General features: G+C 46.6%; 1 protein-coding gene across 1 annotated transcript in view; it reads left to right on the top strand.

Annotated features, from left to right (window-relative positions):
• LOC123343355 (protein mono-ADP-ribosyltransferase PARP14-like) overlaps positions 1-7,210 on the top strand; it is a 33,263-nt gene extending 26,053 nt beyond the window's left edge. Inside the window, exons 15-17 of the mRNA XM_044978427.1 lie at positions 2,845-2,990; positions 5,015-5,189; positions 6,723-7,210. Of these exons, the coding sequence (XP_044834362.1) occupies positions 2,845-2,990; positions 5,015-5,189; positions 6,723-7,012 (611 nt within the window). The 3' untranslated portion in view covers positions 7,013-7,210. The remainder of the gene's footprint in view (positions 1-2,844; positions 2,991-5,014; positions 5,190-6,722) is intronic.
• Positions 7,211-12,442: the final 5,232 nt, after the last annotated feature.

The raw sequence follows: 12,442 nt of genomic DNA, 5'->3' as shown, positions 1-12,442 counted from the left end.
AACAAAATCAGACCCAGAATTGATCCCTGTGGGACCCCACTTGATATGCCCTTCCACCTTGACTGTGAACCACTGATAACTACTCTCTGGGAATGGTTTTCCAATCACTTATGCACCCACCTTATAGTAGCTCCATTTAGATGTATTTCCTTAGTTTGTTGATGATGTCATGCGAGACAGTATCAAAAGCCTTACTAAAGTAAAGATATACCACATCTACCACTTCCCCCCTATCCACAAGGTTTGTTACCCTGTCAAAAAAAGCTATCAGATTAGTTTGACACAGTTTGTTCTTGACAAATCCATGTGGACTGTTACTTATCACCTTACTATCTTCTAGGTGTTTGCAAATTGATTGCTTAATTATTTGCTCCATTATTTTTCTGGGTAATGAAGTTAAGTTGACTGGTCTGTAATTCCCTGGGTTGTCCTTATTTCCCTTTTTATAGATTGGCACTATATTTGGCCTTTTCCAGTCCTTTGGAATCTTTCCCATCTTCCATAACTTTTCGCAGATAATCACTAATGGCTCAGATAGCCCTCAGTCAGCTCCTTGCGTATTCTAGGATGTATTTCATCAGGCCCTGGTGACTTGAAGACATCTAACTTGTCTAAGTAAATTTTAATTTGTTCTTTCCCTAATTTAACCTCTGATCCCACCTCATTTTCACTGGCATTCACTATGTTAGAGGTCCAATCACCACCAACCTTTACTGAAACTGAAAACAAAAAACTGAAACAAAAAAGTAATTTAGTCATTTCCACATTTTCTGTTATTGTTTCTCCTCCCTCCTCCTCCCCCATTGAGTAATGGGCCTACCCTGTCCCTGGTCTTCCTCTTTCTTTTAATGTATTTGTAGAATGTTTTCTTATTATCTTTTATGTCTCTAGCTAATTCAATCTCATTTTGTCCCTTGGCCTTTCTAATTTTGTCCCTACATACTTGTGTTATTTGTTTATATATGTCCTTTGTAATTTGACCTAGTTTCCACTTATATAGGACTCTTTTTTGAGTCTCAGATAATTGAAGATCTGCTGGTCTATAATAGGGTTCAAAAAAGAACTAGATAAGTTCATGAGGATAGGTCCATCAATGACAATTAGCCAGGATGGACAGAGATGGTGTCAGGGCTGGCTTCAGCTTTTATGCCTCTGCAAGTGGTGAAGAAAAAAAAAAAAAAAAGATAAAGCTGCGATCGGCAGCACTTCGGCAGCAGCTCTACCACGCCACTTAATTCTTCGGTAGCAATTCGGCGGCTGGTCCTTCCCTCCGAGAGGGACTCAGGGACCCGCCGCCGAATTGCCACCGAAGACCCGGACGTGCCGCCCCTTTCCATTGACCGCCCCACGCACCTGCTTCCTGCGCCGGTGCCTGGAGCCAGCCCTGAATGGTGTCCCTAGCCTCTGTTTGCCAGAAGCTGAGAATGGGCGACAGGGGATGGACCACTTGGTGATTACCTGTTCTGTTCATTACCTCTGGGGCACCAGGCATTGGCCACTGTCAGAAGATAGGATACTGGGCTAGATGGACCTTTGGTCTGACCCAGTATGGCCTTTCTTATGTTCCTGGTTAAGCCAGGGTGGTCTCTTGCCATACTTCCTATCTTTCCTACGCAGTGGGATAGTTTGCACATGTGTCCTTAATACTGTCTCTTTTTGAAAAACTGTCAACTCTCTTGAACTGTTTTCCCCTTAGACTTGCTTCCCATGGAATCTTAACTAGTAACTCCATGAGTTTCCTAAAGTCTGCCTTCTTGTATACTTGCTGCCATTTTCCAGTATACCAAAAACAACTTGCCCTTTTAAAAAAAATTCCCTTCAATTGTTTAACCATGGATTGAACCACAAGGTTTGAGCTTAATCATCCACCACATCCTGGTGTACATCAGCACACAGATAGGCTACAATGATGTGTGCTGTAGGGAAACTAAGATACAGTCCAACACACTTGATCTACCAGGCACTTCCATAGATTTATCAAATAGAGATATAGTCAAAGGAAGTTGGCGTGATTATGGCATGATTATGGGGAGAAGTTTTTAGTTCAGGAAATGTGAAAGTGTTTAAGATTTCAGGCTGGGTTTTACTTCCTCTGATTCCACTTCAAAAGATGGAGATGGTGAAGATGTATTTAAAGAACTATTTTAAAATGTTAACATTATTAGCTAGAATATATTAAATTGTAAATGTTTCCCTGTTCTTTTCCATGTTGCATTGTGGATTATGTTTTCCAAAACCGTTTACAGTAATGCCAGTAGAAGAGTATTCAGACCCCAGACACAGCAAAAGTACATGTTTATGTTTTTTGCTGGATCAGGATCTCAATAAACAAATATCTCCTACTGACAGAAGAGTGAATTAGCTGTAGCCGTGTTCTTTTTCAGCTTAATCACTTTGCTAATAAATCACTTGATTTACAGATATAACAAAAACTTTATAAGCCAGAAGCAAATACCATTCCATATAAAAAGGATAAATGTTCCAGTCTTGCCACTCACTTGAATTGTCCTTAGTCATGCGACTTGTCCTACTGACTACCGTTTGTACCCTTAGGTCCAAAATGTTGAGTGGTCCAGAAGTAATGAGTAAAATTTCCCAACATTTCTAAACTTTACTTTAGTTAATTGTTTTTGTTTGGTAAGGGAGAGCTCAGATTGGTAGCAAAATAGAAAATCTAATCTGTGCTCCAGAAGCCAAGGGGTATTCATGGCAAAGAATAGGCTTGCCAAAGAATTTGTGGAAGAAAAGAATGGATAATAGGTGCTCTTTTCAGTTTTTAACAAGGCACAAGCCCATATAAGCAGAGTCAGTTCTAGCTGTATTAACAGAATGTTTACTTTGCAGGTAAACAGTTAGTAGCATTCCCTAAAGAGTGGTGTGATATGAAACAAGAACGTGTCAAAGTGGTTATGATAAAGGCAGCAGAGCAAGAATATCAAGATGTTCAGAAGATGTTTCTAAAAACCTGCTCCACATTCAAAATAGAGAAGGTGAAGTAACATGAAGAGAGTGACGTTTTTTGTTTAAAAATCAAACAGAAACGTTCATCTTTTATTTTGTATTAAGTATTTATTTGTAGTCACCCCTTCCAATTCTGTATGTCCCCGATACTACACACTGAGGTCATTGACAAAATCCAAAACTTCATTGCAAATCTAAGGACATTTTCCATTCGAATAGCATATGACAGTGACTGTCAACTCTTAGATCAGTGATCCCCAAACTGTGGGGCTCCTAGGGGGGCATGGAGGAACATTTGGGAAGGTGTGGTGGGGCCTGGGCCAGCCCCAAGGGGGGCAGGGAGGGAGCGCCACCCAGCCCTGCTCTGCCCACAGCTTCGCATTCAAGCAGTCTGTGATCAGTATCCCCAAATTAGGAGATGAGATATTGACAGTAATTTATATATGAAATATAGGCTCACACACATACACCGTCGGAAATCAAATGAAAATCTGTCTGCTGCAAATGTTCTAGTAAACCGTCTCTAAGAAACAATCAGATTCATCTCCACTAAGTAAATGATTGACTCTTGAAGTCCTTACTTATGCAAACCTCTCATTGGGCCAAATCCTGCTTCTTCGTCTACATGAATTTTCATTGCTGAAAGGAGTCAGGATTAAGGAACCCTGTGCAGGAGATCTACACATATCTCTGCATTGTGGGACTCTGACCTGTAGAAAACAGAGCTCCCAACAGCCCATTGTACATGGTGGGAGGCAGGCAAGGGGAACACTGGGTCCAGGAGAATGGCACCTACTCTACACAGATGCTTCTGCAGGTAGAGAGCTGCTTGGCCACACACACTTCTGCAGCCATGAGGCTACAGTAGCAGTCATAGAGCAATTCCCTTGTTAATCCACAGCTTGGGGGACAGATTCCTTTCCTGTGAGTCCCATAGGGAGATCCCCTTCAAGCTATGTGCTGGTTATAGGATACGGGCCACTGACTTCAGTAAGTTTTTGTCTGAGTGTAAATTGTAAAGCACTTTACAAAGGTGTCAGCACCAAGGACAAAGTAGAATTAGTTAACATGAAAAGGGAATATAACTAGGAGAAATCGGATGAAATTAAGAATGAGAAAGTATTCTGAATATCCCAGGACACTTGCCAATGGTGAGAGCCTCTATCCTTGAGGGACAATGTTCTGAGAGAATAGAGAAATGCCATAGCACTTGGCACATTTGAAAAAATATATGGAGCAAAACGCTAGTTAGCATACAGTGGGAACAGTTATGCAATGGCATGACCTAAGCAAGCTTCTCCAGCTCTAGATCCTATTAATGTTAATTTGCCAATTGGAAGCTTTTATACCAGTGCTCTTTGGGCCAGCTCTAACAAGAGCGTTTCCAATTGACATCAGTGGGAGATGGATCAGGGCTTTGATGCCGATATACCAGGTTGTGCCCTGGAACCATATCCTGTTTACCTTACAAATAGATTGCTTTCATGAGTAGGCCAGCAAAATTTGCTCCCTGGAAGTGTATTCTTAAATGGCAATTTTCAGCAGGCTAAGTTATTGACATAATTTTAAGCCCCAAGTTGGGATCTAGAAAAGAAGCTTGTTCTTGTAAAAGCATAATGGTATCTCTACAATTCTCCCCTTTAATGGGAGAATTATCAGCAAAGAGCTCAGCTGTTCAGAGTGCATCTTACTCAAAAGCCCCTTTTGCTGCTGGTGATAGTACAATAGCAGAATACAACAGCACACCTCTAAAAACTTCATCACTTTGCTGAGAACATGCAGGTGTTTGCACCACATACTTGGCACATTAGGCAAAGCTCAAATGATTAAAAGGAAATAGTCAAACTAAAGAATTTTTCTAGGCTATCATATTCTGGTTATTTATTGGTTCACATTCTATAATGTTTGGATTTTCAGTGTCCCAACTCTAAATAGACACCACAGGGCAGAGTGATCTGAAAACCAATTAATTTATATTTATTTTTTGAATGCTCTGCTGTCATCCTAGATATTGGGCATTGTCAATAATGTATTTTATTTTCGAACTTTGCAGATTGAAAGGGTACAAAATCCTTACCTGTGGCAGACCTACCAAATCAAAAAACAGTCGCTGGACAAAAAGAATGGCAACCCAAATAATGAGAAGCTCCTATTCCATGGAACACCTAGTTCCTCACTGAGCACAATTAATTACAATGGATTTAATCGTGGTTTTGCTGGAATGAATGGTAAATTATTATTCAAAGCAAGTTAATTTCTTAAACAGGGAATGGATGAGTAAGACATGGTGTGAGATAATGGTGTCATATGCACAGCGCACGGTGAGGAATGAGGTCAGAGAAAGAGACAAAGAATTAGTAAATATAGGGAATAATTCTCTACAGAGGGAAGGAAATATTAGACGACCTGTTAGACTCTTCTATGCGTGCCTTGAGCGTATGAAAGTTCATATGTCACCATCCGTCCAGGCTCTGAAGTGCGCTATTGTATTCAATACTTATTGAAATATTTAGCTAATGAGTTCCAATATACCTGTGCGGATATCTTAATTACGCAGCTGTTTATTCTTATCAGACAGATCATTCCTTAAGCCAAAGGGTTTTCTTATGTTTTGGAGGGTTTTGAAATCTAGCCAGATAACATGCTTTCATTATTGGTTAATTTGCAGGCTTTAATTTTCAGTTTATTTGTCCTGTTTATTGTCTAAAAATTGTAAATTGTGAATAAGATCTGAGGAGTTTATCAGTGTCAAGTGGTTAATCCCTTGGCCCATGCACAGTATCAGCTGCAGGCTAGCACAGAGAGATCATCGTACTTCACAAATCTAAAATCATTTAAAACTTTGGTGGCCTTTGTGCAAGTTGATATATTATGAAATGTATTACCTAGCTCACAAAAACCATTAATCAGACAGTCACTGCCTGGCTTCCTTGTTGACATTCTCAGCTGAGATCTCACAAAGTGAATGGACATAGAGATACAACTAATTATCTTTTATGCCTAGAAAATGGTACCGCCTTATCAGATATGAGACAAATTGGCTGAACAGTGTGGGGAAAGCTTCCACCGCTGCTTGTGCTGTATCTATTCTTGGGGATAATTAGATGACACCACTCAATCTGGCATTGTATTTGGTGCAGAGACTATCTGAGGCCCTGATTCTGCAAAGACTTGTGCATGTACTTAGCTTTAAGCATTGAACTCAGTCGGATTACTCCGAAAACATACTTTGCAGGATCAGGGATAGTATTATACATGACACAATGGACAGATGTGATGAACAGCAAAGAGCAGATGGGGAAAGGAAGGAGGAAGTCTTTAGCAGTAGGATTAAATTCCCTGCATATATTTTTGACTATTTCCATTAGAAGCTTCCATGATTCCTCTGCCTCTGTGAAGTATAATTATATTATAATTACAATTATATAATCTTATATTAAAAAATTCTAAGTGTTTGCCATGTTTTAGATAGAAAACTACGCAGTGACAAATAGAGGGAGAATGTTTAACCTTCTTCACCATAAGAAAAGGCAAAGTCTGCATGATTAGCTCAGTGATAAGTGTCATCTCTTATGATTGATATTTTGGTACAAGGCCCTATTCCAAGTGAGGCTGGAACAATGCTGTCAAACTCTTCATTTTAATTTCAAATGATCCTTTTTCACTGATAGTAGAAGAGAAGGTTGCGCATTTTAGGGGTTACATAAGAATGAAAGTCTTGTTCTTTAAACGTTTTCAAAACTTTGTCTTTCTGACCACAGCTGCAGCAATTGGAAATGGAACCTATTTTGCTGTTGATGCCAGTTATTCTGCTCAGGATACATACTCTAGACCTGATGTGAATGGCAAAAAATACATGTACCTTGCTCGAGTTCTCACTGGACAATATTGCCCTGGAAGAGGAGGATTAATCACTCCACCAGCAAAAAACACCACAGATCCTACTGACCTATATGATAGTGTGACTGATAACGTGGGTCGTCCATCAATGTTTGTCATATTTAATGACATTCAAGCTTATCCGGAATATCTTATTACTTTTAGAAGATAAGATTTATTTTTTATTAACAGTGGAAGAGGTTTTTTTGGTGCCTTTATTTTGTGACTAATACCGCAAGGATAATTTTGTAACCAGAAATTTGAAGAATGAGAAAAGTACCGGCTTTCTTATAGTTCTTCATGTTTTGGTTTATTGACTCAAATGACCGTTTATATATCCAATTGCCTAAATAAATATAAATAATATTAAGAAAAGAGACGGAGTTAAGTAGATTTTAGCATGCACCTTAACAGTGCTCATAATTTTGGTGTCAATGAGGGCTGTGAGAATAGCACATTCAGGTTAGGTAGCAGGCTAGGTATAGGGCTCATAGCAGGAAGGGCTGTTGGATGCAATTTTTTGTTGTCCACAACCTAAAGTAAACTGAGTGTAGCAGGCTGGTGCGTCAGTAAGGACGCTATTCCCAGAACACATCATAAGGCACTGAATAGCTGAAAGAGAGTTTCTTTCAAACTCTCAGATGTGTATGCCACAAGCGGGGGGCCCTTGGTCTCAGTTTTTTCCAAGTACACGTATTAATCATTCTCAGCAAACTACTGCTCCTGGTTAGCTTAGGGTTCAAGGAAAACCCAAAAACATAGCCACAAAGCACATAATTTACATTCAGTAAATCACCTTTGCCCCAGGGGGAAAGTAGAAATAGGGACTTACCGGTACGGGGCTGGCTCTGGCCCCCGGAAGGGGCAGAGATGGGGGGGTCAGAGCCAGCCCCGGCCCACCCTGTACCAGTAAGTGCCCTCCCCCTCTGGGGTAGCAGCAGCAAGGGGCTCCGGCAGGAGTTTAAAGGGGCGAGGGCTTGGACGCCGCTACCGCCCCGGGCCCTTTAAACGGCTGCCGGAGCCCCTGGCTGCTGCTGCTACCCCAGGGCTCCAGCAGCAGGGCTCCGGGGGCTATTTAAAGGGCCCAGGACTCCCCTGCTTCTACTGCCCCGGCCCTTTAAATAGCCCCCAGAGCCCTGGGCTAGCGGTGGCGGGGCTCCGGCAGCTATTTAAAGGGCCCAGGGCAGTAGAGGCAGCAGGAGCCCCGTCCCTTTAAATAACCCCTGGAGCCCCACCACTCTCCAGAGCTCTGGCAGCAGGGCTCTGGCGGCAATTTAAAGGCCTTTAAATTGCCGCCTGGGGAAGCCAGGCCACCTCGGTATGGCTCACCGGCTCTTGTCGGTACGCTGTACCGGGGTGTACTGGCTTACTTTCACCTCTGCCTTTGCCCCATCTCCTACACACTAGGGCTCATGTCTATTTGGGTATTCCTCACATTTCTCTGCATTATCCAGATGCCTTTCTTCCCAGGTGCCTAGCTGACTGCTGGTGCTTTTGCACTTCATTCAGTATCCTGCAGAATGAAAACAAAATCAATCCTTCTGGAATATTCAAGATAATCATCATATAGAGAGGGCGGGCATGCTTTCTGCACAGTCATGAGGCATAATAAGCCCTTTTTCTGTAGAATTATAACCTTGTATATATGGTAACCTCTGGACATGTGTTAAATTACTGAATTCTAGAAAACGGTTGAAAAACCATCTGTTGATAAACTACTTTTCTAAGCTTCATAAAGCCAGTTTTAGAATATTTGTACTTCTGAAAATTAGCTACATTGTGATGATAGTGATATTAACTTCTTATGCTGCCACAGGGTCATATTTCTGGTGTCTTCAATAAAGCTGTTAATTATTCTGTATAGTTAATGGTGTATTATATGGTCATTAGTTATACAGCTACTACAGACACAATCAATTAAAATGAAACTTTGAACATTTTTGTCTGCTATGATACAAGTTATACATAGGATCACTATCACTGAAAGGGTTTAGCGAAAAAATAGTCTCTTTATTCAGTTTGTTCATTTTGTGTATTTGACAGCATTAGGCACGTAGGCCCTAATTCAGCGATTCATTTAGTACAAGCTTAAGTGCTTTGCTGAACAGGGATTAACTGATATGATGGGCCATCGACTGTTTCACCTTTGAAGAGATTCGGATGGTTTAAACCACAGGCTCTCTTCTTTGCCACTTGGTGTCCCCTTCTGCTCTGTTGCAGAAACTCTCCATCAAAGTGAATAATGCTTCTGGGTGACCATGGTAAATGTTTCCATGGCTTTGCACTGGAGATTTTATGATGCCCTATTGTACTGGTCCTCTGAGAAACGGTTAAAATACAGCATTGTGTCTTAAGATTGCTGGAGAACCACTGCAGATATACCAGAGATTTACTCTAGTGATGAGTTTATTGCAGCAGAGCCACAAGAACAACCCCACCCCACAGTGGTAGGAAAGAGCAGCATGAGGGGACCATCTGGTTCAGAGTCTCCCTCTTTTCTAACACAGTAAAATAATCTTTTATTATTTATAGAGCAACGTGTACCTGGCACTTTTCCAAAAAGGAAAAGACCCGTATTGGCTGCCCTCCAGATTGCTGTGGGGGAATCCCAGTCTCTGGATCCCAGGTGTTTTCCGCTTCCCTGGGTCTCCACAGGTTGCAGCACCGTTTCCTCCCTTGGCCTCTCTAGCACATTTCTTGTGCACAGACCCTCAGGCTGTTACCCCTTCATGGAAATGGAAGCAGGGACGCTGGAATGGGGCAGGCGGCGGGGGGCGACCCTCCCACTTTTTGAAAGTGGCCTGTCCACTTTTTGCCATGGACCTCACCTCCTGCCCCTCCTCTTCCCCCTGAGACTCCACCGCTGGCCAGGCCGGCAGCTGGAACCCAGGCAGCAGTGGGCAGCCACGGACACTCCACTTGCCCAGAGCAGCCCCCGGGCCTCCTGCCCAGAGCAGGTGGCGGATTCATGGCTCCCCCCAGGTTCTTACTATGGCTGAGCTGCTGCTCCGAGGCCCCATCCACTGTCCGGAGCCGGGCTGGGGTAAGAGCCACGCAAACAGGTGTGGGGAGCCGTGGACTCTCCACCTGCCCTGGGCGGGGCTCCGGGAGGCAGGGACACAGGCCGGAGGCTGCTCTTGGGGGCCCCCCCACCTCAGGTAGCTGGAGGGGCCCTAGGGTTGCCAACTTTCTGATTTCAGAAAACCTAACACTCTTGTCTCGGCCACTGCCCCGCCCCTTCCCCAAGGCACTAGCCCCACTCCCTCCATCCTCCCTCCTTTGCTCCCTCTCCCCCAACCTCACTCTTTTTCACCAGGCTGGGGCAGGGGGTTGGGATGTGGGAGGGGGTGGTGGCTGAGGGCTGGGGCATGGAGTTTGGGTGCAAGAGAGGGGGTGGGGGCTCTGGGGTGGGGCTGGTGATGAGGGGTTTGGAGTGTGGGAGGGGGCTCAGGGCTGGGGCAGGGGGGTTGGGTGGGGGAAAGGGAGTGAGGGGTCTGGCTGGAGGTTGGGCTCTGGGGTGGGGCTAGAAATAAGGGGTTCAAGGTATGGGAGGGGGCTTTGGGTGCAGAAGGGGGGTGGGGTGCAGGAGAGGGCTCAGGGCTGGGGCAGGAGATATGGGCTCCAGGCGGCACTTACCTCAGGCGGCTCCTGGAAGTGGCTGGCATCTCCCTTCTGTTCCTAGGTGGAGGTGCATCAAGGTGACCCCGTGCACTGCCCCAGCCTGCAGACACTGCCCCCACAACTCCCATTGGCTGCAATTCCAATTCCCTAAAAGTCTGGTGGGTGGCGCAGTGGGGGGCTATCAACTCTGGTTCTGCGGCATCTGGCATGTCCCTCTAGCTCTTAGGCGCAGGGGTGGCCAGGAGGTCTCTGCGTGCTGCTCCCGCCCTGAGCGCCGACTCCGGAGCTCCCATTGGCTGGGAACCACGGCCAATGGGAGCTGTGGGGGTGGTGCATTTTGGCAGGGGCAGTGCACATAGCCGCCTGGCTGTCCCTGAGCCTAGGAGCTGGACATACTGGTTGCTTCCAGAAGCTGCCCAGCCGAAGCCCGCACTCAAAACCCCTCCCATACCCCAACCCCTTGCCCCAGCCCTGAGTGCCCTCCCACACCCAAACTGCCTCCCAGAGCCTGCACCCCAAATCTGCTCCTTCATCCCAATCCCCTGCCCCAGTCCTGAGCCCCCTCCTGCACCCAAACTCCTTTCCGGAGCCCGCACCCCCTTCTGCACCCAACCTCTGCCCTAGCCCTGAGCCCTTCCTGCATCCAAACTCCCTCCAAGAGCCTGAACCCCAAACCCCTTCCCACACCCCAACCCCCTGCCCCAGGCTCAGCCAGGAGCCCCTCCCACACTCTGAACCCCTCAGCCCCATCCCAGAGCCCACGCTCCCTCCTGCACCCCAACCAGGGGTCAACATCACCATGTTGAGCAATGGACACTTGACAAAATTACTGGACTTAGTGATGGAGGTTGGCAGGCTTAGTGGCAGGCTGAGGCAGGGGGTTGGGTTTGGGAGGGGGATATGGGCTCTGAGCTGGGGGTGTGGGTTCTGGGTGGGGCCAGAAATGAGGGATTCAGTGTGCATGAGGGGACTCCAGGCTGGAGAAAGAGTTGAGGGGGTGAGGGCTCCAGCTGGGGTTGCAAGTTCTGGAGTGGGACTGGGGACGAGGGGTTTGGGGTGTAGGAGGGTGCTCCAGGCTGGGATCGAGAGGGTTGGAGGGGGATCAGGACTGGGGCAGGGGGTTGGGGCATGGGAGGTGGGCAGGGGTGCATGTTCCAGGTGGCATTCCCGGAAGCAGCAACATGTCCTCCCTCTGGCTCCTACGTGGAGGCATGGCCAGGCAGATCTGCTCCATCCGCATGCGCCACCCCCACAGCTCCCATTGGCTGCGGTTTCTGGCCAATGGGCTGGGAGCCACAGAGTCAGTGCTCGGGGAGGGGGGACCGAGGCAGTGTGCCTGCAGAGCTGCCTGGCGCCCGGCTGCGCCTCCGCGAGCAACAGCAGGGATGGGGAGCTGCTTGTGGGGAGCTGCCTAAGGTGAGCGCCCCCACAGACCTCAACATTTTTTTACCATGGACATGTTGCCAACCTCTGACCCCAACCTCATGGCCCAGTCCAGTGAAAGTGGGGGAGAGCCAATGATGGAGAGAGGGGGATGAAATGAAATGAGCAGGAGCAGGGCCTTAAAGAAGGGGCCGAGCATGGGCGGTGCCTTGGGGAAGGGCGTGGCATGGCTAAGTGTTTGGGTTTGTGCAATTAGACATTTCACACTCCTCAGCCTGGACTACCCACCTCAGCCCAGCCTAGCCCCGCCCACCTCAGCCTGGACTACCCACCTCAGCCCAGCCTAGCCCCGCCCACCTCAGCCTGGACTACCCACCTCAGCCCATCCTAGCCCCGCCCACCTCAGCCTGGACTACCCTCCTCAGCCCTGCCCCGCCCCGCCCACCTCAGCCTGGACTACCCACCTCAGCCCATCCTAGCCCCGCCCACCTCAGCCTGGACTACCCACCTCAGCCCAGCCTAGCCCCGCCCACCTCAGCCTGGATCCACCACCTCAGCCCTGTCCAGCCCTTCCCACCTCAGCCTGGACTACCCACCT

The sequence above is a fragment of the Mauremys mutica genome, chromosome 10, assembly GCF_020497125.1.
Source record: "Mauremys mutica isolate MM-2020 ecotype Southern chromosome 10, ASM2049712v1, whole genome shotgun sequence".
In the NCBI taxonomy this organism is placed as follows: domain Eukaryota; kingdom Metazoa; phylum Chordata; order Testudines; family Geoemydidae; genus Mauremys; species Mauremys mutica.
The sequence above is the reverse complement of the archived record's forward strand: the minus strand, read 5'-3'. Positions and strand labels throughout refer to the sequence as shown.